This window comes from Zosterops lateralis (genome assembly GCF_965231275.1).
Source record: "Zosterops lateralis genome assembly, chromosome: 1".
NCBI lineage: Eukaryota > Metazoa > Chordata > Aves > Passeriformes > Zosteropidae > Zosterops > Zosterops lateralis.
In genome coordinates, this window is record NC_139762.1 from 51,004,209 (window position 1) to 51,030,639 (window position 26,431).

Consider the following 26,431-nt stretch of genomic DNA (forward strand, 5'->3'; position numbering starts at 1 on the left):
CCCCTCTTAGATTCCATTTTTGTTACGATTAGCCTTAATTTGTGGAGTTTCCAGTCTTTGTTCTAGAACATTTGAGTTAAATATAGGAAAAGTTATCATTAGATTTTTAACGTGTCAAGTCCCCTTGACGACCTGGCAATCCCTTTATGTGCAGGTGATGACATAACTGAAAAAACTTGTGTACCGACTTCATTTGCTGACAGCAAGGAATTATGCCTAAATGTCTGGACTAACAAAGAATTTAGAAGAAGGAAAAATATCAGGTAGGGAGAATTTCCCAAATAGCTTGACTGTGAAGCAAATGTACATTTCAGGCTAAACTGTTGCCTGTGTACTTTCACATTATTGAAAATGAGAGTTGAGCCCGTTGGGGATGAGACAGATAATAAATCTTGAAGACAGAAAACATGCTTAGTGACACCATTTTAGAATTATTTCTCTTAAGGAAATCATTAAAGAAATACAGACTTCAGGTGTTTAGGAAATTCTACAAAGTTTTCTGTGATTTTTTTTTTTAATTACTACTGATATTTTAAAAATTCATAATACAGCTATACAAATAGTTTTATTCTTGTCCTGGGTCCTTTCTTTATAACAAGCCTCCCCCTAAAAACACCTCGCAATAGGGGTGGTAGATTTTGACTGTAGTTGTCTTTACTGTACCATGTTGGGTGTTCTTTAAATAGTTGAACATAAGATGTGATTCTAATTTTAAGTGTCAGATGCAGTTTATTTTTGAGGTCTCATGGGTTTAAAAGTAACAAAGGTTGGTTTGTTTCATTATATTACAAGTTAAACATTTCTTCATTTTCTAAAGGAAAACAGTTTTTTTTAAAAAACCACTCATTTTAGAACCTTGCACAAATAAATTTGTGAGAAAAATGATTGCATCTGAAAGTGACATGTAAAAAGAATAGCTTTGACTTCTGTACATTGCGGCAGTCTCGTAGAGATCATGGCTCGCAAATGTTTTACTGTTCTTTTGCATTGCTGAAAAATTATTTTCCTTATAGTGTGAAGAGAAAGTAAAAAAAAAAACAGTCAGGTGGAAAAAAACCCTGAATGAAATGGTATACTGTGCAAATTTAAAGATGCAGTGTTGAAAAACACGGGAGTTTTCCCTCCCACTTTTGGGTAAAGAGCTCCCATCATCTCATTGTTTCTTAGAAGGTGGAATAACTTGGCATTAAATTGCACGGTTTCTTTTTTCTTGTAACAAAGTGTAACATATTTTACCTACAGAATATATGAACACTTGAAGGATATGTGAAATATGAGAAGTGGCATAGCAATGAAAGCTTTTAACTGGAATCTGGGGGAAGAAAGAGCACTTATGGCAACAATATACATAAATTACATTCCTACACTTGATTGTAAAAAAATTTTACATATCTATATGCCCATATATAGCAAATTAAAGCTTTTTTGTTTTTCCAGATTTATAAAATATAACATATTTGTCTGGAGAAAGGGGTGTAATGTTTATTTAGTGTTACTTTTATATTGTTTGTACCATTTTGAGAAAGCCTTGGAAGAGTACATTGCTTTCCTGGAGGGTTACCATGTGCTGCTATCATTAATACAGACACAATATTATAGAATTTATGATTTGATTTTTCAAATCACCCTCCTTTATGGGAGGGAAACATGAAGTGATGATTCCAAGATGGAACTGGTCACTCTCCCACCCCACTGGTGATGAAACAAGTGTTTGCAGAGCTATGCTGCAAATCAGACCACTGAAATGGAATTTGCTTTTGAAAGCTTTGTCTGGGAAGATGTGGGCTCTGCCCACGTGCTTTAACAGGGAAGGAACTGCATTTAAAAAGTTGAGTATTTAAAGCATAATGGACATAGAGAAGGCTTGAGCATGATCTGGAAATAAGATGGATAGAAAATCGCTTAATGAAGGAGATGTGTGAGGTGTTGGCGTGGAATAGCCCTTTTAGATTAATATGAGTAAGAGGGGAGGGATTTCTTCTTTAATTCTAAACATATTAGCACTTTTTATTCACTGAATTCACTGTAAATTACAGTTGCCCAACTGCAGCTGTGGTAAAACTGCAGCATAAGTACTTCTGCATAGTTTGGAAATTGCACATTTTAAGTTGAGCATCTTCATGGAGCATTAGCAAACAGACACCTAGCACTGAGTAGTCTCTTCTTTTTTAAAATTTCAGTCCATTCTTCATTTTTTTTCCTTGCAGTTCTGTATGCCACTGTTAACACATTTAGAGGGAAAGATATTTATTGATATCTATCTCTCTCTCTCTCTCTAAAAAATGAAGTGATTTTTCCTTGAGCACAGATGAGTTGTTTTTAAAAAGACAATTGCAGAAAACTTATGATAGTATCTCAAAAAGCTCCTAATATAATGTGGGAGCATGAATATATGAGTTTTGGTGAGAGTCCAGTGACAAGTGTTCCAGGCTTCAGAAGAGCTCTCTAAGGGGTATAGAGGAGTTCCCGAGACTTGCAGCAAAACCATGAGAAGTCAGTCTCTCTGAAAACACCCTGCTGGGAGACAGGGATTGCCTGGGAGAAGAGCTGGCTCTGGCAAAGAGAATGGGGAGGAAACTCTGCCCTCCCGTTATCAGGGTGCTTGTGTTGCATGTGTAACATACCCAGTTCTGCTCCTTTCTGAGTCCCTGTCCTGCAGCTTTTACAGAGCTATACTGAGTCTGTCAGAGACAGGAACAGACACTTCTATGCAAGGTGCAGACTTGGCTCACTTACCCAGAGTGACTGTGCAATGCTAACTTATTTTTATCCTGCAGCTGGGATACAGGAACTGAATGCTTATATCCTGTCAGCTTAGCTGGAATGCTGATAAACTAATAGAGCAAAAATGCTTATGTGTCCTTCTCACTGATGAAGATGTAAAGTGGGTCCTATTACCTTTCCAAAGCGTGAATGGGGTCGGATTTTTTTGACATGATAGAAATTTAACAACTGAATCTTACACATTGAACAGATGATCATTAATAGGAGAAGCCCTGAATAATTCTGTTTAATATGACAACAAAATCTATTCTTTTCTTGGAAAGAGTGATACACCAAATCTTCCTTGACACATGAAACAAATGTGATGATTGTCTTTGCTGATGTAAATGGGCATAATAGCTTTCAACTGGAAGAGGATAGGTTTACATTTGATGTAAGGAAGACATTCTTCACTATGAGGGAAGTGAGACACTGGAACTGGTTGCCTGAAGAAGCTGTGGCTGTCTCATCCCTGGCAGTGTTCAAGGCAAGGCTAGATGGGGTTTAATCAGCCTGGTCTAGAGGAAGGTGTCCCTGCCCATGGCAGAGAGGAGTTGGATGATTTTTAAGGTCCTTTCCAACCCAAACCATTCCATGATAGGTGAAACTGACCTATGTGCTGTCTCTATGTATTTAAGTGGTAAGTTATATGTTACTACATGGGGTTTATTTTATATATTGTTTTCTATTTGTTAGCATTTTTATTCTGGTTTTAGTAAAGTCTTGGTAACCTTGTGTTTTGGATACAGTTTGAGGTTATGTATTTAATGTATTTTTATATGAAAACTTAAAAATGTGATGTTTTGATTCAACAGCATTCCATGCAACTCCCAATACTTATAAACGAAAGAATACAGAAACAGCATTAGATAATAAGCCTTGCGGACCTCACTGTTATCAACATTTGGTAAGATAATTTTATATGTCACAATTCACTGAGTGCTAGTGCTGGCTGCAGTATAGTGGGACACTTAATCTAAGGATGTGCTGGATCTAGGATAGTCCATCTGCTTGTGGGTCATTTGCAGTCAAGTATGTTACCTGCGAGAGAGAAAATTTAACTTCCAATCACCTCAAGTAGGAATACTTGTAGATGTAGCCTGAGATATTTGTAGGAAAGAAATATTACTATCTCCTAATAATGGTGTTGCTGCTATTCTGTCCAATCTAGTCAAGGAACTGCAGACTTTGCTCTTTTGTAAATTATGTCACAAGTAAAAATTACAGAAGTTTTTTTAGTTTGCCAAAGGCTGATTCCGTCTGGGACTTGTGATCTTAAGAAGCAATAGGATGGAAATTAATAAAGTGAAGTCTTTAGTAATATAATTTCAAATCTCTCTCATAATTGCCCTAAATTTTTTAGTTTGAGAAACTATGCAACTTTCCTATCTGAAAACTTGCTACACTATGTCATATCCCTTTTCATTAGAAAACAAGTTACCAGTGGTTGCATTTTAAAAAATGCAGACCACATATTGTTTTGAGTGCCATGTGCAAGATGAGTGCTTATATTTTCATGGGTGCTTTCTGTGGGAAATTTAAATTTTTTTCTGTTATCTGGGAAAATAAAAATTGAGTACTGAATTATTTTTCACTTGGCAGCCAAAATAAAAGGTGAATCAAAATACTGACATGAGTACTTTGTACGTGTAGATTTTTTTTCCATGATAGCATCAAAAGTACTTGTTTTCATTGTTTGGAGTGCCTTTAACTGGAATTCTGGGGCCAGCGATTATTTTGTAGAACGATGGGAAGCTACTCAGTGTGCAAGCAGAAGGTGTTCTCCCATAGCCCTGACCATGAGTGAGAACACTTCTCCATTCCTTTGCTGTACATTGTGATGCTTTGTGTTCAGGAAGGCGCGAAGGAGTTTGCGGCCGCCCTGACCGCGGAGCGCATCAAGACCCCGCCGAAGCGGCCGGGCGGGCGCCGGAGGGGGCGGCTCCCCAACAACACCAGCAGGCCCAGCACGCCCACCATCAACGTCCTAGAGTCCAAGGACACGGACAGCGATCGAGAGGCTGGCACTGAGACCGGCGGGGAGAACAACGACAAAGAGAGGAGGAAAAGAAAGATGAGACATCCAGTTCCTCTGGTAAGGCTGGTCGGTGCTGCTTCGCTCAATGAGCTGCAGTGCTTGAGAGGGTGGAACAAAACCAAAACTACAAAAATCCCAATGCAACGAAGTGTAGCAAAAAGCCAACGCAGGTCGAGCCGAGCAATCCTAGAAAACGTGTGTTTGGAGTGTATGGAATTGAGTGAAAAGACAGAATAATATGAGTTTAATCAAACTGTAAGAGAATGTCCATATTGTCTCAGTTTATGTGTAGGTCATGTAATTTCAGTAGCTACTGTTCAGTAGCTTCTGTAAGAGGCATGTGAAAAGTGCTTGTTTTTTCTGGCACTTGGGAAACAACAGCAGAAAGCCTGGGATATTTTTTAACTGCAGTCAATGATTTGACATTGTGAAAGGCAATGTAAATTTTGAAATGTAGCCTTACTCTCGATTATTTATTACAGAAGCAAATTCTAGGTGTCAAACACCAATAAAGATGAAGCCAAATATTGAGCCTCCAGAGAACGTGGAATGGAGTGGTGCAGAAGCTTCAATGTTTAGAGTTCTTATTGGCACCTACTATGACAACTTCTGTGCAATTGCCAGACTGATTGGGACCAAAACGTGCAGACAGGTAAGAAGGGAAGCTACTTGCTAGGAGTCATAGTGATTTACTTTTAAAGCTAAAGTATGCAAATACTAGTATTGATTACTAAAAAGGAAAAGTAATTAATTTTCTTGGTTTTCCCAAGAATGCTATGGTCCAGAATTCATACCACAGATACATAAAAGTTAGTTTTAAAACTGTTTTTAAATTAAATTTACAGGAGCTTAAAATTAGAGTATCAGTTCTTAAATGACAAAAATAATCAACTTTAAATGTATTGAAAAGAGACTATGACTGGATATAATCTTTAAGTTGTTGGTTGGAGGAAATCATAATAACTTGGAATATGAGCAACTTTGTACTAGTGAGAGATTTATCGTGGATGTGTTATGGTATCTCTTGTTAGGTGTATGAGTTTAGAGTAAAGGAATCTAGTATTATTGCACCAGTCCCTGCTGAAGATGTTGATACTCCTCCCAGAAAGAAGAAAAGGAAACACAGGTAAATCTGTTACTAAAATACCCTTAGCATAACAATAAAGTGGAGATGCAGGGGATCAGAATGGAAAGTGTTTGGAGGAAAAGTTGTGCAGCTCTTCTTTTGCTTCCAAAACCAAAAGTTGCAGCAATAAAACAAAATGGTGTTTTAGTTTCAGACAAAAGTCTTACTGCATTGGCAAGCATGCCTTTCTCTTCTCTTTCCCTTTCCTTTCATTTTGAGCTCTTTAACAGCCAGGTTCTTGTAGGTGCATTGATGCAAGCAGTCAAAACTCTGTTTAGATTAGAAATCACCTATACAGCTTGTTGCAATGTTCAAGATAGTGTGGTATAATTATTTTTTAGAGCGATAAACATTAAATTTAGAAGTGTTTCAATAGGACTCAGTAATGATTAGATAGCATTTTAAAATTAATAGTTATGGGTTTTTTTTATGATGAAGTGTATTCTAGTAAGCTTCAGATAGCAAGCTAGTAGGCTTGCCTTGTTTTTCTTTAGGAGAGACTATTCCTTTGTAACACCCCAGTTTCATTAGCACCTAGAACACCAACTAAAGAACCAGGTTAACAAGTTATTATTTGAAATGAAGCTGCAATGAAGAACAGAATTATGCTTTTCTGGAGCCACAAAGATCATTTGACACAATTTCTGTTGAAATTGCAAAGCTTAGTGGCTACTGTCTTTCAGTGAAATGCATTTTTTTTTGAGAATTCCAAGGTTTGGAAAATGCAGCTCTGCATTAATTATTTTTATTTGGAGATATAAGAACATAGGAGATAAAAAGCTGACTGAAAATTAGCAAAAACGCTTCTTTAGCAAGCAATAAGTACACTTTTTTCCCCGTATAATTTCCCTTTCTCCCTTTAACTTTCCTTAATTTCCCTCAAATTTGTCCTTCCAGTTCTTCTCCCATCAGTTCTTCTTGATTCTGTCTTAGCTTATCTATTTATTTCCAGGCCTAGTGAAATTCCTGAACTTGTTCAAAGATCCTGTTGACATGGAATAGAATATTTCTGCTTTGTAGCATAGAGGCAGGCAACGTGAGCTGGGAAAAGATTGAGTGAGCATCTGGAAGAGATTTTGTTCTCAACAAAAGCTATTGATTTTAATGCTGTTGGCACAGTTTTCAAGTGTTTGGGCATTTGGTGGGCTTGGCTGTTTAAATTTAGGTTATTAGCCATGGTGCAAGTTTGGAATATGCAGCTGAGAATTAGCTTGCTGTCAGATTCACACAAGTTGCTGTAAAAATGGTGCTACTACATCTATTTAAAAAGAGCAGCTAAAAGGCTTAAACATATTTTATCAGCTGAAATGGATTGTATGATTACCAGGCTAACATTGTTTTGGAGGAGTTCTCAAGACTTTTTTTAGTTTAGGAGTTGTTTTTTCCCAAGTAAATGAAAGCACACTCCGTTGCATGGGGTTTCTTGACTTTTTCATTTTTATTAGTTGCCAATATAAAAACTTTAATGCTAGCAATTTAGTTTTGAAATGCTCTTTAATTCTTTAAACTCTCATTGAAGGAAGGAGATAATTTCACAATTTCATGTCCCAGAATAGGTGGCAATCAAGCTGTCTCCATTCTTGCATGGCAGTAGCCTTTTTAAAAGGAGGGCAGTTTAGGCCGCCTGCATCCTGCTGTAACCTGAGCGCTCTGAAGATCTCCCACAACCAGCAATTGGGACAAGCATCTGGAAATCTTTCTCTGTTTCTTCCTTTCTTTTAGTTGATTTTACTCACTCTTGGAGTAAATCCAATCCTAGAGCCAGGAAGGCCCTTCCTTTCCTTTTGCCCTCCTCTACTGCAGGGCTCTTACCTGTCTGCAGGTTTTCCACTTGTGCCTGTGGCTTTGAGCTAAAGCAGTGCCACCAGAGAGAAAAGCAGCAGCAAAAGGCTGCTTTTCCTGGCCTCTTGTAACTGATTTGTGAGCAGATGAAGTCTTCTCTTCTAGTCTTTGCCTATTTCCCATGTAATCTTGGTGCCCATATGGGCCTACAGAGCAACTAGCCAGCAAGACTGCACCCCTCTTGGATAATGGAATGTCTTGTCTCCCTCCTTCTTGTGTCATATTTGTTAAGATAGCTGTAATATGGCTGATCAGTGGGAGAAGAAGACTTTTAATATAGTTGCTTTTTGGAGAACCAATAAGTGTCAGAGCCTGGCCTATGTATCAGATTAACCTGTTATTTTGAGAAAACTCTGCCGTGATGAGAAGTGAGTACTTTGCATAGAACTCAGTAAAAAACCTGAACAAAGAAAGAATTCTGAAAAGCATGGGTGTATGCTGGAGGGAGAGTGTACTTCAGTACTGTTCATACTTTCATGGGTGTTTTTCTTCCATTGCTGGGAGCTGAGTTGAATTTGCTTTAACTATTCAGCACTCCTTCCTCTATTTTGATACTGATTTTAAGGCCATGTAAAGCTGCTTCTTTATTTTGGTTTTCCTCTTCTCCCTCATCCCCTATTCAGAGGCCACTTAGTAATTTTATTTGAAATTTTTTTTTTGCCACTTTCTCATTTTCCTCCTCCTGCATCTACCTTCTGCTGGACTGCTGCTCACTGCATGTGTTTGAATAGCTTATGTAGTTCTGCCAAGAGTTCAGGATGATTTTTTGTCGGGATTTAAAGTCTCACTGTTATCAGGCAAAAGGTGCAGCTGAGGCATTAGCACAGATATTCCTATGTGCTACCTGGTTGGAAGGCTGAGTCCTGGAGTGGTGGGGAGGCTGTGAATAAGATGATCTGGGAGGCTGAAGTCTTTGAGTGGTGCCAGAAAATCAAACACTGCAAAGACTTGACTACATATTTGACACAATTTGCATGTATTTTGAATTTTTAGTGCTCTTTCTGATAGCAGAGTATCCCTGTGCAAAGCAAGAAATGCCAGAGCAGCTTCTTCCAAAAAGTGGTTTTAGTGCTGGGTTGGCTGACACTGCTGCTGCCTAAAACCACTGGCAGGCAAAGTCTGGTAGGTTGTTAAGAGAGAAGAACAGTATGTTTGACAGCTTCTGTCATGATGCCTCTGGAAACACTTGTTTTCTAAGCTGGGTCTCCTGCAGATGTCAGCAACCAGATGTGCAGATCCACTGGCTTGCTTGGAAACCTGCCATGGAGTTTCCAGTTGGCTTTTTTTTAATGAAACAATGAAGCTTCAAGTTGTGAGTGCTTTCTCAACCTTGTCCTTTCCTTGCCTTTGCTTCCTGCTGCATTGGACCAGGTCTTGCCTTCTGTTTCTGTTTGATATTGCAGATTCATATAGGGCAGATAAAAAATGACTCTGCCTTTAGAATGGTGCTTGCTCAGGCTCCAGCTTTGTGCACTAACCAGGGGAACTTGCAGTGCTTTGTGGCAGTTTTTGGAAGTTACAAGGCAGTGAATGTATTGGATTGTGCCAGTCAAAACTCCTGTTGAGTTGGTCAGTGTTGGCAGCCTGCTTCCTGTTGTCTTGTGCCATTCCCCACAGTTCCTGTCACTGCCGCTGTCTCCAGCCCCACTTTCCCTCCTGGGACACCCATCTCTCCAGAAGAGGGGCAGAGCAGATGGATCTTTTTCCCACTGTGACTGCCACCTGTAGTGTTCTTTCTGCTTTGACTTGTCACTATTAATGCTTTGTTGATGTGTGTGCACATTTGTGTACGTTTAAAGTATTAGGATAGTTAGGATTTCTCTTACTTTAGGAGAAAAAGTAAAGTTACTAATTGCTAATGAAAGAGTATTTTAAGCAGTCTGACCACAGAATGCTTTTAAGGGTTTGCTGTGCTAGGTGGTTTGTATTACCTTAGGGTGACAGACAAGTTTCTGTGAAATATTTTTTAAAAAATATGGTATGTTACATCTTCCAAATACCAGGTAGACAAGAAAGAAAGTAGTTTGGTGTGCATTAGAGTAATTTAAGTCAAAATTGCACTCCTTTCAGGTATATGGGATGTGTCTTCTTGCAGAGCCAATGTCTCATAATTCATAAATACATGTTGGTAGTCTTTTCTTCTAGAGTGAATCACTCTTAATAGGAATGTCATCTATTTATTACAGTACTCTGTGAGGCTGGGCTTATTCCTTCTCCTCAGCCTTAGTTACTTGGACAAATCTGCCTTTGTGGGTTTCTAACTCATATGGGGTCCTTCAGTGCTTTTAAGAAAGCTGGTCGTTAAGTTAAATCTCATAGTAATGCTTTAGAAGGGCAATTTTATAGAGAATCTTATTTATCTGAAGCTTTTGGACGGTGCTGCACACCATTTGGTTGAAGTAAAAGCTGCTTTGCTTTTATGAAAGAAGTAGCAGCTAAAAAGTCCTATTTAAGTAGTTACAGTGGGGGATATTTTTTAAGTGTGTAAACTTCTGAGGAGTGTTGCATTCTCTGGAAGGCAGAATAGCTTTTGTAGGTGCTCTGTGCTGGAGATCTTTTAGTACCTGTTTTCATGTGTGTTTTGAGCAGCTCAGTACATCTGCAGAGAAAGTGAGGTTGCTTGATACAGCTGGCAATGTATTATTTGGCCAAGGAATGAGGCTTCTCCCATATTGTCTTGATGTTGTTACATGATATACTAAGGAAGTCCAACTCTGAAAATCCTTAATCTAATTTTTTATGCGTGTTCACTGAAATACAAGTGGTAACTAAAATGCACAGAATTGAAGAAAAAATAAAACAACTGAAATTAAAAGTCTGGTTTTCCTTTCGGTACTAAAGGTCCAGACAGGCGTTTTTGATTGTATCTGTATTTATGGAATAGCTGACATTCCCTGGCCAAAGAGCTTGCAATCTGAAATGGGTACAAAATACAGGGACAAATGTAACTTGCAAGAATTTTCAAGTATAGTGAGTTATGTTATATACTAACCAAAAGCATGTTAAAAAAAAAAAACCCAGCAAAGCAGCAAATGCAAACAATAAAATCCACCACACAACAGAAATAAAACTTCTGGCAAGGGGTGTGCTTGGCTGAGCTACCTGAGAGAGGGGACACTGAAGGAAAACTGTAAGGACATAAGAGAAAGGAGTGTAGACTTAGAAGGGGAAAGGCTCAGTGCAGCACCCCCAGCCAGGACAACTGGGGAAAAGTGTCCAGCCAGAAGGAACACTGAGGTCCCATCAGTGTGGCTGTGCCAGGCAGACACTGTCTCCTGTCAAATACTTAGAGCTCCTGAGATGAAGGGTAGGACCTGGCTGTGATCTGTAGGTGACAACCAGAGTGGTGCTGGGGCCAAGTCCTGAGCAGCAAACAGCTGTCCCATATGGGGCCCTCTGTTCGGGCATGACCCTCCAGATCTGCAACTTCGTATCCTTCCCTCACTGCTGCTTCCTGCCTGCCAGCAGCAGCTCCAGCAGCCTGCTCTTGGCAGGGTTTCCTGCAAGGCCACCTGAATTTAGGCATCTCTAGGCTGGGCTGGGTGGGGACTGCTCACCTGTGCAATCCTGGGACTAGAGGAATGGTGTGGGGAGTGGGGGGAGCAGCCTGCAGAGCTCTGATCTTGTCAAGCCCAAGAGACTGGGACAGGGTGGTTCTGCTGCAGCCCTGCTGACTTGTGTGCAGTTAGCAGCTGTTCATGTCTCCAGAAACTTTCCCATCTTAAGTCAAGTTTGGGTGCAAGATGCAGCTGCCTTTCCGAGCCCACTGCAGGAGGAGTTCCTGTCAACCTTCTTGTTTGTTTTGTGTTTTTGCAGGTTGTGGGCTGCTCATTGCAGAAAGATACAGCTGAAAAAGGGTTAGCATCTTTCCATTCAATTTATGTCCTGAACTTTTAAGATTCTACTATTGTTTTTTTTTGTTTTGGTTGTTTGTGGGGGGGCCTGGTTGTTTGTTTTTTTTTTAATGTTAGGCCACTATATGTTCTGTGGGGAGCTAGAAATTCTAGGGGAATGAAAATTAAAAAACATTAACTCTCGCTACACATATTGTAGGGACAAAAGGTACTCTTTGGTTTACATAGCTGGAAGAGCTCTGTATAATTCCACAAAAAGGAAAGGAGGCTGAGTTTACAGTCTTTCCAACATGGCCTCATTTGAAGCACAGGTAAAAATGGTATTAAGGATAGGAGCTGCAGTAAAAGTGCCTTTTTTTTTTTTTTTTTTAAGCCAGCTTAATTTAGAAACAGTTCTCTGAAAAGTTGTTGAGAATGGTTGGGACTTCTAGCAACATAAATAATTGATCAGTTTGTCTTTCCCTTTTTTTGTTGCTGATTGTTAACTTGAGCATTTTTACAAATTTACCAGTTCATGCAAACCCAAAACAAGCTCAAGAGTATTAATGGCAAATATAATTTATATAGCACCAAATTCTCCTAGCTGCTTTAGAGGTAAAGCTCTAGACTTGTCCCTGGTAGTTCCTTTCTTGCCTAGAAGACTTCAGCATTGTCTGTACTGGAAAATTGACTTGGGAAAGCACAGTGGCATAATAATAATAATAAAGGAATTATATTGCCAGCGTTACCTGTTTGAAAGTTGACTGTTTTTCCACATTAAAAATTGCTTTGGGTATTTAAGCAAATTTACTTTGATGAATAATATCAGTGCTATTCCAAAACATGTTCAGACAGGAAATTATACCATTGTAGTTTCATTTCTCAGTTTTCCACATAAGCAACTTTCAGCCCTGAATACTCAAAGCAGCTGAGCAATGGCAGAACAAGGTGCACTAGGAAGGCAGGTAATGGTGTAAAACACCTCGCTAATGTTACAGTTCTGGTTTTGTGTCTTTTGGGTTTTTAACCCCACTTGTGGGTTTGGGTTTTTTCTTCATGTTTGGGCTTGTTAGTTAAATGACTAAAGGGAATTTCTGTCTTAGAGTCAGGGGAACTGTATATTGTTTGTCTGCAACTTTCAACTTCACAAAATGTTGCTATTTTTATTCAGATGGGTCATCGAATCACGTTTACAACTATCAGCCATGTGATCACCCACGTCAGCCTTGTGATAGCTCATGCCCATGTGTAATTGCTCAAAACTTCTGTGAGAAGTTTTGTCAGTGCAGCTCAGAATGTAAGTAAAATGTTTAAAAGTTATCTACAACCTTGTCTCACTGTCTCACCATTGAGTTGTGTACTACCAGTCTGCCCGTACTGCAGACAGTTACATGAGCAGCAAATCGTGTCAAAGAGTGAGAGCATGTTAAGTTTAATTTGGCCCTTGTAATTGGCCATTGCATGAAGTCAGAAGCAGTTTTCAGACTTTAAATTGAGGAAGAGTAATTAAAATCAGGGAAGGAAAGAATTTGCAGCACTTCTGAATGTCCTACACAGATATCAATGGCTGTGTTACCATTATTCTAATATGCTGTAATTTGCACAGTCCTAATTTTATTCCTTATTTTTTCATACTTGCTCTTTTTCTTTCCCACACATTCCTTTGTAGGCCAAAATCGTTTTCCTGGGTGTCGTTGTAAAGCACAATGCAACACCAAGCAGTGCCCCTGTTACCTGGCTGTCCGTGAGTGTGATCCTGACCTCTGCCTGACTTGTGGAGCAGCTGACCACTGGGACAGCAAAAATGTTTCTTGCAAGAACTGCAGCATTCAGAGAGGATCCAAAAAAGTATGTCCAGAGTTATACAACTGCACGTCTGTTGCCTGGGTTTTGAGGTGTTCTTGTATTTTCAAGCCAGATAATGGAATTTCTTTGCCTTCATGCTGTCAAATGGGAAAACAAAAAAACCCAAAGCAAACAAAACAGCAAGGGAGTTGTCACTTGTTAGCTTGCTCATGTGCTGCTGTTAAGCTCTATCTACATTTTGTCATGTACCAGTTAGTGTTTTCTGTGCAGTACTGCAGCAGAATATCTCTTTTTCCCATTCAGGCTTTGCTTCTTAATTGCAAATAGGCTGCTGTTTTAAAGTGATACCTCAGCAATCTTTCCCCAGATAAGCATAAAGAAGTTTATCCCAGAGTCTAGAAGCTGTTTCTTTCTTCAGTTGTTGATTCTAAGGCATAAACTTCTATACAGTCTACTAAGTCTTGAAAGCCCACTCAGTTCTGGTAAATAAATAAGTCAATAAATCAGTAAGCCAAAGTTTATTTCTACTCTGGAACGTTTTCTCACAAAATAGTTGATTACTGAGCTAATCAGCAGTGTCTGCAGACCTTTTGAGGTTGAAGTCTTTAGTAAATGAATTTTTATGTAACCCCCTCATTTCAAGGTGTCTTGGGGTGGTTAAACTAAAATTTTTAGTAGTTTTCAAATACTTGGTAATTTTTTTTTACATACATCTTCTGATCCACAAGTTGTAATTTTAGTGTGTGTTTGATCATTAGAAGACTCCGGATTTGTCTGCTCTCCTGGAGTCCCAGGATATACATTTCACTAAGTGATACAACTAAGTAATATAAAACAAAATTAAAAAAAAAACCCTGAACTCAAATATAAGCCAGGCATATCTAAACTTTTTGGTTTTTCTGTTCCACAGCACTTACTATTGGCACCTTCAGATGTGGCAGGCTGGGGAATTTTTATCAAAGATCCTGTACAGAAGAATGAATTCATCTCTGAATACTGTGGTGAGGTAAGGATGGAGAGCACTGGGTATGAGCTTAATTGATGAAATTATGCACTGACAGGGCCTGACCATGGGATACCATTGTCTGTAACCTGGTGTCACATTCAGACAGAGCCACGTGGCTGACTGAGTGTCACAGGCTGTAACTGCTGTCACAGGCTCAAACTCCAGGAGCTACACAATTGAAATGTCACAAAAATTTTGAAGCAGATTCTTGTGAGAAGGAGAGGCTGGAACGTCCTTTTTATTTTAGATGAAATTTCAGTTACACATGCTTAGAATTTGGTGGCAAATCATTTAGTATAGTACTGAAAATAGTATTCTGTAGCAAAAAGAACCCAGAGTCAGGTATGCAGTCCTGATTTTGAGAGGAGAAGCAATTCTTGCTTCTCTTCTGCTCTGAAAGAGTTTATTTATGCTAAGAGCAAAGCATGGATGTTTGGTAAGTGCAGAATGCTTGCTGAAAACAACACTGTTTGAGAATACTTTGGATCCCAGAGAATAAAGAAACTCCCACCTGTCTTTCAGAAGGTTGGGGGGTGGTTTAACATTAAGCTGCTATGGTTACACAGTGGAGTAGTGCTTCTCTTTTTTACAAGTGGTGCTTCTTTCAGATTATTTCTCAGGATGAGGCAGACAGAAGAGGAAAAGTGTACGACAAATACATGTGCAGCTTTCTGTTTAACTTGAATAATGGTATGTATGCATTAGTTGCAACCCTTTGGCAGCATAAGTAATGTATGCTCAGCATTTTGTTCAGCCCTGTTCTTCTGCAGACAGCAGGCAACAATGAGAATTTTTTTCCACACATCTTTCCCTACCAGTGTGTGGATTCATCCTGTTGATAGCTAGTCTTTGGAGTTTTTTTTCTCTAAATGGTAGTCAGCTAGATGTAGTGATGGAGCCTGTTGCACAAGCTGCTATACAAGAGGAGTAGAACTTCATGGAGTAAAATTATGTGCAGATATTAAGGAGACTGAAGAATGTAAAAGCAGGTGTTGTCTGAAGTAATTTTACTGAATTAAATCAGCAGACAGTTATGATAGTAATTCTACTGGGCGGGGGGGAAGCCACATACAGATATGTGGTATGTGGCTGCTGCCACTAGAAGAGAAAAATACAGATTGCACTGTGTCAAGCATAAAATACTAGAAAATAGTTGAAATAAGGAAAAAGACCTGCTGCTTTATGTCAGTATTGGCTCAGCGTATCTATGAAGCTTGTCCTTGTGCAATAAAAGTAGAGAAGCTTCAAGGAGAAGCAAAGGTGGTGCCTCTGTGGCAGGAGGTAAAGGAAAAGCAGTGTGGGACAGCAGAGTTCAGCTGCTGTAGGGTGGTGGGCCAGCTTTTCCATCAGGGAAGATGTGCAGTTATCTTCTCCAGCTGCTAAGATCCAAGTACACCAGGTATTAAACTCAAAAATGTGTTTGTAGGTGACCCATCCATCATTTGTGGGTTTTGTTGTTTTTTCTGCCCCCTGCAGATTTTGTGGTTGATGCAACACGCAAGGGCAACAAAATTAGATTTGCAAACCATTCAGTAAATCCCAACTGCTATGCAAAAGGTAAGTCTCATATTTACTTGCTTTTCATCAATGTCTCAAGTACGGTGAGATATTTCTTTACCATGCATTTTATCAGTATTTATACTAACATACCTAATTTCTTTTAAAACAGTTATGATGGTTAACGGTGATCACAGAATAGGAATATTTGCTAAAAGAGCCATTCAGACTGGTGAAGAACTGTTCTTTGACTACAGGTGGGTAGATGATTTCAGATGGGATTAGCTTTCAGTATCTGTGTAATTCAGAGTTTATTCCTGTGCCTGTGTGGTCCCTGCAACCTCAGGTCTCAGCAGCTAAGAAGCAGCACTCCCCACACTGGTTTTGTTAAGTCAGATTGTCATAGCAAGACTGATTTGAGCAAAGCAGCTTTAAGAGCCTGCAAACTTGGAACAGCAGCTCCTGTAGAGCAAAGTGTGGTGACAAATGGGGACAGACTTTCTCTGGCTGGGTTCCCTAGGTACAAGTTACCTCCCCCATCATTCAGAAATAGGCAAGGAACTCAGAGAATGAAATTACAGAATTACTGCAGCCAATTAGTGCTTGCTAAGAATGTGTCCTTACTTTCCTCTACAATCATCTCACTTGACAAGAAGCAAGCTGTCCAGTGGCAATACTGTGTAGGTCCACCTTGAGAAATGCAGCTGTTTTCCAGTACTGAAAATTAACTTCAGGACTGTGAGATTCAAGGTGAAAAAGTATGGAATTTTAGTGATTCATCTCTTCTTGATCAAACACCTCTGAAAGTAGTTTCTTGAGTGGGTCAGCAGTGCTATGCTCCGGCAAATTCACACAAGGAGGAAACACCCCAGCTGCTGAGGGAACTATGGGAAATGTTAAGAGTATTCCAGGCTGTGGCGCCATTCTGTCAGAACAGTGAACCTGAAACGTTCCATGATACTGGGGTTTTTTTATGATTTTTTTATTTTTTTTTAATTTCAGATATAGCCAAGCTGATGCCCTTAAGTATGTGGGCATTGAAAGAGAAATGGAAATCCCTTGACACCAGCTACCTCTTCTTTTAAACAAACAGCTGCCTTATCTTCAGGAATTTCTAGTACTGTGGGCAATTTTAGAAAAATAAAAATGATGCAATTTGAAATTCTGTATTTGCAAAGTACTGTAACAGTAATTTATAGTAACAAATTTAAAAAAAACCAACTTTTTATTGCCTTCTCACCAGCTGCAAAGTGTTTTGTACCTATGAACTTTTGCAATAATGTGGTGTGGTACATTTTTCAACCTTGAATAAAGGATACTTGAACTTCTTCATTTTAACTGGAATTGAGTTGGAATTTTGTGTCAAGCCCCTTGAGAAAGCAATGTGAATTTCATCTGTAACTTCTGTGCAAAGGCAGCTCCATACCTGCCTCCTTCTGTAACTGTTACTTTGGGTCACATTTAAGATCAGTGTGGAGACGCAAACAGTGTAGCTGTCAGTCGGGTGAGTGTGGTGCTGCAGTGAGACAGGAGTGGTCCCCACAATTGCCAGAATAGCTGTGATTGCTGTGACAAACACTACTTTCAAGACAAACTTGTGGTACAAGGTGCCCTCACTGTGGCTTCCCTGAAGCACCAAACTGAATGATGAATACAACAGTAATTACACATACATTTAAAAAAAAAAAAAAAGAGAGAGAGAGAGAGAGATGCAGAAGAGAAATGTATAGTTTTCATCCAGAATCTCTATTTTCTCTGTTTAGATTGCAGCTACATGTCTGTACAAGGCTACCACATTTATTTCTGACTTGCTAGTGGATTGTGAACTCTGCAGCCTCTTACAAAGTAGAACACAAATGGTCAAATCAGCTGCAGGGGGAGGGCAGGCACAGGGTGAGTCCATGAAATCCTGTCCAGAGTGACCATTTCCCTGCTGTGCTGAGGGGGCTCCAAGCCTGGGGCTGAGTTCAGCTCTTCCTGCTTCCACACTCCATGTACAGCAGGCACCTGGTGGTGGCCCAGGTAAGAACTAAGACTTCATTGAGGAAAAGAACAGTCAAAAGGTAAAAACCTGATTTCCTCCCTTCTCAGGTAGAGCACAACTCCTGGATGAACAGTACACAAAGCCCTGCTTTAACCAGCCCAGGGCTTTGAAAGGTAGCTCAGATAAGGTGATTTCTGGCCTTCCAACTTAGAAAGGAATTCAGGATCCTTCTTTGTCATCATTGCACGCACATCCTGCTAAAAAAATCTATTAGCCCTGAACTTTCTGCAAGAAAGGTTTACAAAAGCGAAACAGCATCTTAGAAAAAAAAAAAAAAATTAAGAGGCATCACCAGCTCCACTCTTCTAAATTTCCAAATGCAACTTTAAAACTGAGTAGCAAGATGCTCCTATTGCCCCTAATTAGCTCTCTCAGAACAGAAATAGCAAGCATACAACATCCCAAATGTAGATGACACCCCTCCCCTCTTCCAAATCAGTTTGGATCACATCTGAACTGCTCTATATTTTTTTTTAAAACCCAGAGTTCAGCTGTAACCATTGGTTTCCCTCAAGAGGGAACCATTAGTAACATAAAACCTGTCTCCTTTCTTGCAAGAAGAAACACTGAACAAATTACAATTTCCATAAAGGGTAAAATGGCTACAGAAGTTATTTTCACGATCAAGATTAGAAAATAGAGATTACAAAAAATCAGACCTGTGAGGATGGCAGCATTTTGGTTGTAGCATGTAAAAAGCCAACACTCATTTCATAAAGCATTGTGAAAAGAACAGATGAGACCTGGTCAATCAAGGCATGTGCAGTAACACTTTGAAGTATTTTAATTCCCATCAGAGGTTGCATTTAATGGGAATTGTTCTTCAGGAACACACTTAATTTTCTGCTCCAGTCAAAGAAATGGGCAGCCTAAACCTCCTTTATTCTAGGCAGCATTTATGCAAGTGTGATGCACTTTATGGCACAATGAGCAATATTAAAACCAGCTCAAATTTCAGATGACCAGGCATTGCCACGTATATTCTGAGTATTTTCTGTTCCGCATATCTTGTGAAATCATCACAATTCCTTATATTTTCAAAGCGCAGACATTTCCTCTTCAAAAAGAAATAACATGCACAGATAATGATAGATGACAGTATCTTCAGAGAACAAAGTGTTCTTAAAGCACCAGAAAATGGGGAGGAAAAGCAAAACGAATTTCTAATAGCTTTCATAACCATTATACCTTTTATTTACATTTAGAAAGGTAAGTCATGAAACTTAAAACAATAAAACCAAATGCAACTTGTACAGAAATCTTTTAAATTTTTTTTATTATTTATCACACATTAAAAAATGAAACACACTATACAAATGGTTTTTCATAGCAGATTACACATGGGTCCATTCAGACTCGCTCTCCAAGTGCTGCCAACATGTATAAGTGCTGCCTGTGATGGCAGCTGTTTATCATATAGCCAATGTATTGATTTAAATGCAGTAGCATGCAACCCTTAAATGAGAAGGGTCTGATTCCTTTCTGTTCTTAAATTAGGTTAAATGGCATTGGTGTCCATATTTACATACTTGAAATGTATCAATCCTGAGCAGTTCTGATGTAAATCTGAGACTGGCTGATGGAGTCCTGGTCTCAGTCATTAAAAAGGGAGGTCCAAATGGCAGCAGGGTGGCTGCTATGAAGTTCTGTCGCTTTCATTCTTTCCATCACATACCTACTTGCCGAGTGTCACACAGTCAGGTAATTGCTAATAAAAATGCTAAGCCAAGTAACTGTAGGTGTCCTTCTCACCATCTACACGTTCCAAGTACTCCTTCTCAATGAGGATGTCGATGCATTTCTGTGGGAGGAGCAGAACAGAGGTAAGTGGTGGGACAGCGGTGTAAAACCCCTCTGTGGAGTTGCCCCACACTTTGATTTTGACCCCTGATGGAGTCCCTGCCAAGCAGAGGATGGGAGTGGGCAAAGGACACAAACCACAGCAGTTCACTCTCCTCCTGACCACATCCAAGCAGAAGGCTTTGCTAGTCCACTAAACTGAATACACTGGGTGCCATTCCAGGGGTGTGACTAGGAGATCATCAGTATGCTGAGCAACTCCAGAGTAAGGCAGCAAATAAAGAATTGCACCAAGATGCAGAGAGCTTATGTAAGGTCATGAAAGACAGCAGCAGCAGTGAGGAGCTGCCTGTGTCATTGCCCAGCACTGGTGCCAGTTTATGCAAATGCTCTCACTGCCCCTCCTTTGCCCCACCTACCCCTTGGTTGTGGATGCAAAAACTGTTGGTGAATTCACTTAAACAAACTGATGAAGAAATTAATATACATAAATGAATAATTAATATAACAATATAATTATTAGTAAATAACGAAATACAATTCCCTCCCATCCCAATATATTTACTGTAAAGGAAAGCAGGAAACTGTTTTATCGAGCCAACCCCAAGGCTGACTGTTGTCCCAGAACTGGGAGAACAGGAACAAAAGGTAAGCCTTGGGCTATGGTCAGCTTGACAGTGATGTGAAAAGATGCAATCCAGCTACTATTTTACCACCACTGCCAACAATGTGAAACATGGACGCTACCCTAAGAGAAATGCAGTATTTCTGGTTAAAATGTTTCCTACTTGCAACTCAAAAAACCTGTCCTTGCCCATCCCATCTCCTTAGCTTTCGTTTTTAATTCAGAAGCATGTGTTTTGTCTGTGTATACATCCTCCTCACCTCCTGGAATCCAGGTTCAGAGATGGGGGTTTCACATACCTTAATTACAGGGACTCGTGGCTTGAACCTTGAGGACAGCTGTGTTAGCACTTCTCCAAGCAGTTGCTGGTGTTTTAGAACCTTCCTCATTTTCATGATTCTCACAATAGCAGCCTGCACAGCAAGGTTGGGAAGGTGTGTTTAGGAGCAAAGCACTTGTCCCTCTGCATTTAACTCCCCTAGATCATGTCTGCCCATGCAGAAGCACCACCACAACCAATTCGAGCACCAGCCGGGAAAAGCTTGCCCATGTGTGTCAGCTACTCACAGAGACTCCAAGAACTCAGAGTCTCCACAGCACAGTCGTCAAAAGTCGTTTTGACACATGAACTTTTAGAACTGTGCTTACAGTCAGTCATAATAATAATAGCACCAACTGGTAACAAGAGCCACACAGAACTACTTGTGTAGCAAAAAGCCTTCTTTATATATTTAACCTTACTGTGACACTCTCTTAGTGGTATGTATGTATTTTCTTCCCCTGCCTCTCAAGTGGATTCGAAATGAACTGATACAAAACCACTGTTAATTTCATACAACCTGGGTTTGACTAATTTTTTATTATTCACTTTTCACCCAGGACAAGGTCTAGTGAACGTGTGCATCCGAGGAACCCAAACACTCATCAACATCAACAAATGTGAAGAACACATCCAGTCTGTAGAAACGCCTTCCTCCAGTTTCTACTACAGACTCCAATCACCTTTAAGAACGTTTTAAACACATTTTTTGAACTCTAACGTAGTGCACTGCAACAGCATGTTGTCTTCTAACAAAATTTAGGAAAACCCTACAGTAAGATTCATTAAATGATTATAAAGTTGTGATTCTGAGTTCATGACAGCATTCTGCAATAAAACTCACCTGAATCAGTAGTTTCCTATCTTCCTCTATATTTTTGTGTGTAGTTTCCTGCTCCTGCTTCTGTTCAGTCTTCATTGGCACATTGATATTTACCCTTAATTTTTTGCTATAAAGAAAAGCAGAAGTTAATGAACAATTGACTTAAAAACTAAAGAAACACAGAAAAAACTCTAAACAAAATTCAACTCCAAAACAAAAGCCACAGCACCACAATTACTTTATAACAATACAGGACTTTGGCTCTTCCGAAAACTTCAGACGCTCTTTATTCAAGTTTAGAAAAATTAAAATAAAAACAAAGAAAGCCCACAACCAACCAATGAAACAAAATACCTTTCTGGTGAGTGTCTGTGTATCTCATGACTTACTGAGTCCATCCTAGTGATCTGTGAGGTCTAACTACTGTACAGGCACACTGTATTCAAAACATTTCTGTGTGTAGTAAGAAGCTTGGAGTCAGTGAAGAGAACAAAGGAAGTCAATGGAAACAGAATCACCTTTCTGATTTACAGACTGGATTCTGACCATAATGTGGAGAAATCTGTTCTGTAGAACTGAGCTCTGCCTTCCTTTCACACCCTCCCTGGCACTGATGGCTGTGCTGAGATGAGCCCACTACCACACGTGGCCACTCTCAAGACAAGGTTCTGTGTCACAAGTGGGGAGCAAACCTCAGCATCAGGGAGCACAGGGCTCTGCTCAGCCTCTTAGCTGCACTGGGGAGAGGATCTGTTAGTTATTTAGCACAGTGCTCTCCATCATAAATTTGGAACCAGCAGCTGCACAATGTGGCAACACTGAGCTGTTTCCATCACTGCATTAATCCAACAGACCATGAATTCTCAAACCTTTAATTACTGGTAAAGGGGGATAGAAAGCAGATAAGGATGAGGTACAAGGAAAGGTTTTAAATGTTTCTTTCACTTGAGATCTTATCTTCGGGAAGTACTGAACTCCTCACTGAATTTACGTGTGTTTATATCTATGCTCTGGTAAGCATGATAAAAACTACCACAGTGCTGTAAACAGCTTAAAATACACAACTGTTTAATGTAAGTAATAAAATCTACTGAAAACTGTGTTTATTAAGTCTTCAAATCACTGTATACTCTATGGTTATAAAATGAGCCTGATCTTCTCATGTTAGCAGTAGTGGATGAACATTTATGCCTTTGACCTTTGCTGGTCACTGGACACTACTGTAACCTTATAAAATATCATGGATTTTGCAGAGCACACATGAATAACACACCTTGGTGAAATGGCAGCACTTGAATCAATTATTCAAGAATTAGACAAGAATCAAGGAACAAAAAGGACATAGGAAAATATGTCAGGCCTTGAGAGACCTTATGACAAAGTCAGAGAGCTGAAATCACCCATCCCCCCCCACTTGCCAGCCCTCTCCTTTAACTGCTGGTACACACTGGATCTACATTTGAACTGGCACTTGAACCCTGAAGCTTTCATCCCAAGTATATTAGGTTTCACCCAGATTTTGAAAGCAGAGGAGGATGCTACCCATTACATCTAAGTGATGTATGTTGCTTACTTTTTGTAACCAAGATACAGTTTTATTAAAGTATCTGGTTTTAACTCCACTTCATCAACATTTGCATTTTCATCTTCCAAAACCTGCAAGAAATAAACAAGCAAATAAATAGCCTTTAACATATTTCACTTTTAACTTGTATTTAACTTGTATGTTAAGCAAGTCATAAGAAAGCAAGAGTACTTACAAGCAATTTTGATTTCAACAGTATCTGTAGAACTTGTGCCAAGATATCCTACAAAATTATAGAAAATATTATCAGTGCAGACAGACAGCACTTTTGTCTAACTTAAAAACCTGAACAAGAATGCACATATTTAGACTAAGGACTAATGAGTGTGCAACATGGCAAAATGAGGGGGCAAAAAAACCCCAGTAAAAACATAGTTCACAGAAATAAAGCAATGTCCTTTTTGGGTGTTATGACATATCCCCCTTGTGGTTGGTCAAATAAAGTAAAATTCTTAAGTAATACTAATTCCAAACAAGAAATCTTTCCAGTAGCTGCTTGAGGAACTATTTTGCAAGCAGATTTACATGCCTAAGAAACCATTTTTCCCAAACCATGCAAATATATAGACCATGGTAAGTTTAAACTTCAGAAAGCAAGCACTGTCTGCTTTCTGATTAACATCTTTTTGTTTTAACGGGGATCCATTCTGGTTCTGTTGCTGGTTGGTCACCCAGAAGGTTACTGGCAATATTCTGTGCAGGCCTGCAAAGCTGCTATTTTACCACAGTCTGTAATAAATGGCAACCCCCTAAGATTTCTGAGTTTGCTGTAATCCATCAGCAATGATAACTTTCTAGATATGCATTTCTAGAAGTAAAGATTCTACTGAATAGGAATACCTAACTTTCCAGAAGTCAGAGCAGACTTGATTCAAACCTACTACTAAAGGTCAAATAAATGCCAAATTGTGGGCCATAAAGCCTGCTTGGAAAGAAACAGAGGGAACTTTTTCCACAGGAGAGAGTTAGCCAATGAACTGCAGATTTACTATGTTCATGTAAAAAAGCCTTGAGATATAAAAGAATGATAGATGCATGGATCAATCATACACAGAAAATGCTTTTTTTGCTAGAATGTTGTCTTTAAAATAAATGCATTGAAACACTGAAAACTTCTAACCAGAGCTCAGCAGGAACCTAGACAATTCACTCCAGTCATGAACAGGAATGTACATGCACTAAGATTCATCAGAAGACCAGGCAATAACAATTACAGGAAAGTGAACTGATGAAGAAGAGAGCACATCTGTCTCCTTTGGGACAGAAACTGATTCTAGCTCCAAGCATGTGTAATCCAAATTTCTTATGATAGCAGGAAGAGCCCTGAAAACCAAAACACTTGCTCACAAGAGTGTGCTAAAATGTGCAGAGTCACTACCATTTTTATTTGAGTACTGTCTGTCAGCTGCTGCACGGTGTAGGCATCTTCTGTGTTGTACTGCAGTAAAATCGCCATCTGGAATGTGGATGCCTGACAGATCCAAAAACAGAGAACAAAAGGGTGGGGGGAATCAGAAAATGAGAACTTACAAACACTTTCTGAATTTGAACAGCCTGAAATTCACCAGTTAAGCACATACACTGGAATATTTGGACAACAGAGAATATCCAAATGGTGCTAATAAAGATAAAGAATGTAATGCTGCTTTTACAACCAGAACTCCCCCTTCCAGCATTATCTAAGCATAAACCCCAGGATTAGGATCATTTAGCTTGCTTCAGACACTTCATCAAATCTTCTATTATGGTATCATAACTTGCTAATACAGTTTTAAATTGTTTTCCTCTGTCACTCCAACTCTTACCCATTTAACGTCCATTAAACCCAACACAGACTACTGAATTCATCCTCACAACTCTCCCAACTCCGACAGAATAATAAAAAACAAATTTATACACCAAGCAGTTATCAGTGGCTTATCCATGTCTATCACCACAGGGTTAACATATGTTGATGACAAGGTCAAAGTCTGACATTATCTTGTTTCTTCTCACTGCAGTGAACTCCCCATCCCATCTACTTTTTGAGAGAAAGCAGACAGGGAAGTATAAGCAGCATGAGATCCTAGGCAAAGAGGTTGTATTTGTCTCACAAAACACATTTCAACACCTCTTTAAACCACAGGCAATGTGCTCCATTTCCTAAGTCAATTTTCTTTTAAACACATATATTTAATATCAGTACAGTAAATAAAATAAGCATACAGTGAAGATTCTACTGGCTGTATCCAGTCCTCTGAATACAACCATCACCAAACGTTTCTATTGGCATGACTTGTCCTTACCTGTAATGTGTATCTGTTTTTGAAACAGTTGGTAACCAATTCCCCTTTGGACAGCTGATACAACCATGTTAATTTTCTTCCACTGTGACGACTGGCATAAAATGCAGTAAATCTCTGGTAACTCCGTTCTAACTGTATTAAAACATCAGTAATAAAAAAATAAATATTTTTTAACCTTCATTTACCCTTACTAGAACATTATGGAAGCAACAAGGGATCAAATTTGATCACCCTCAACCACTATGTTGTCTAAATAACACAAACAGAAACTCGAAGTATTCAAATTCTGCAGACTGGATGAAAAGCTTCACTCAGTTATGAGTTTCCCCTTTAAAGTATCATTAAGAGTACAAATGTAAACAGGCATTTAAGGTTCATTCTTGCTTTTAGGACACATTAAGCATGGCTAGAAAAGTGATTTGTTTTAACCACCTTCATCCTCCAGGTAACACCATTAAACTTATTTCTCACATTAAATATTCATGTCTTGTCTTTTCTGGATAATAACTCAGCAGAAAACAAATTATTATAATATCTGAAGATTTTACTGGGCAAAGCTGAAGCAATGGTATGAAAAAGTTTCTTAAATTACGTATATTTAGAAAAATGCAATATCAAAGATTTGCTTTAGTTGCTGTTGAATATTTTGAAGAAAGATTCATTAACCAGGGAGTTTTCATGGGAAAGATACAAAAACATGGATTTCACACAGTTCTCTCCTACTACCTTACTCAATTATCTTATTCCAAATATCCTCAGGCCAAATAGGCAAATACTAGAGACACTTATAGTCCTCTGTAATACACAACAGAACAGAAGGAGACACCAGCCTTGTAAAATAAATTTCTCTCATGATCATTCCATGTTCAAATGGACCAAGTTCAAATGCCTCACCTCAGATGGCAGAGCAAATGTGCAGGACTGCTGGAACGGCCACGATCCAGAACTCAGCACCTGGATGCTGAAATCCACTGAAAGAGAAGTGAAGAGGATGAGCTGCATCATCCCATTTTCTCCTAACCCCCTCTTCAAACACAGT

The 26,431-nt window shown here is 39.2% G+C and overlaps 2 protein-coding genes across 3 annotated transcripts in view; one reads left to right on the forward strand and one right to left on the reverse strand.

The window, feature by feature from the left end:
• EZH2 (enhancer of zeste 2 polycomb repressive complex 2 subunit) overlaps positions 1–17,249 on the forward strand; it is a 50,688-nt gene extending 33,439 nt beyond the window's left edge. Inside the window, 13 exon segments of the mRNA XM_083870682.1 lie at positions 3,579–3,670; positions 4,619–4,817; positions 4,820–4,858; positions 5,284–5,453; positions 5,833–5,927; positions 11,586–11,626; positions 12,774–12,899; positions 13,272–13,450; positions 14,319–14,414; positions 15,023–15,104; positions 15,891–15,971; positions 16,084–16,168; positions 16,914–17,249. Of these exon segments, the coding sequence (XP_083726808.1) occupies positions 3,579–3,670; positions 4,619–4,817; positions 4,820–4,858; positions 5,284–5,453; positions 5,833–5,927; positions 11,586–11,626; positions 12,774–12,899; positions 13,272–13,450; positions 14,319–14,414; positions 15,023–15,104; positions 15,891–15,971; positions 16,084–16,168; positions 16,914–16,974 (1,346 nt within the window). The 3' untranslated portion in view covers positions 16,975–17,249.
• A 1,939-nt stretch (positions 17,250–19,188) lies between these two features.
• The window catches only part of CUL1 (cullin 1), a 53,772-nt gene continuing 46,529 nt past the window's right edge, over positions 19,189–26,431 (reverse strand). Inside the window, exons 15-22 of one of the 2 annotated variants that reach the window (XM_083867319.1) lie at positions 26,287–26,363; positions 25,393–25,524; positions 24,486–24,578; positions 23,283–23,330; positions 23,096–23,178; positions 21,544–21,649; positions 20,680–20,793; positions 19,189–19,756 (exon numbers count right to left, since the gene is read on the reverse strand). In XM_083867319.1, the coding sequence (XP_083723445.1) occupies positions 19,676–19,756; positions 20,680–20,793; positions 21,544–21,649; positions 23,096–23,178; positions 23,283–23,330; positions 24,486–24,578; positions 25,393–25,524; positions 26,287–26,363 (734 nt within the window). In that variant the 3' untranslated portion in view covers positions 19,189–19,675. Of the gene's footprint in view, positions 19,757–20,500; positions 20,794–21,543; positions 21,650–23,095; positions 23,179–23,282; positions 23,331–24,485; positions 24,579–25,392; positions 25,525–26,286; positions 26,364–26,431 lie in introns of those variants that run through there. The other variant, XM_083867318.1, reaches the window with a different exon arrangement.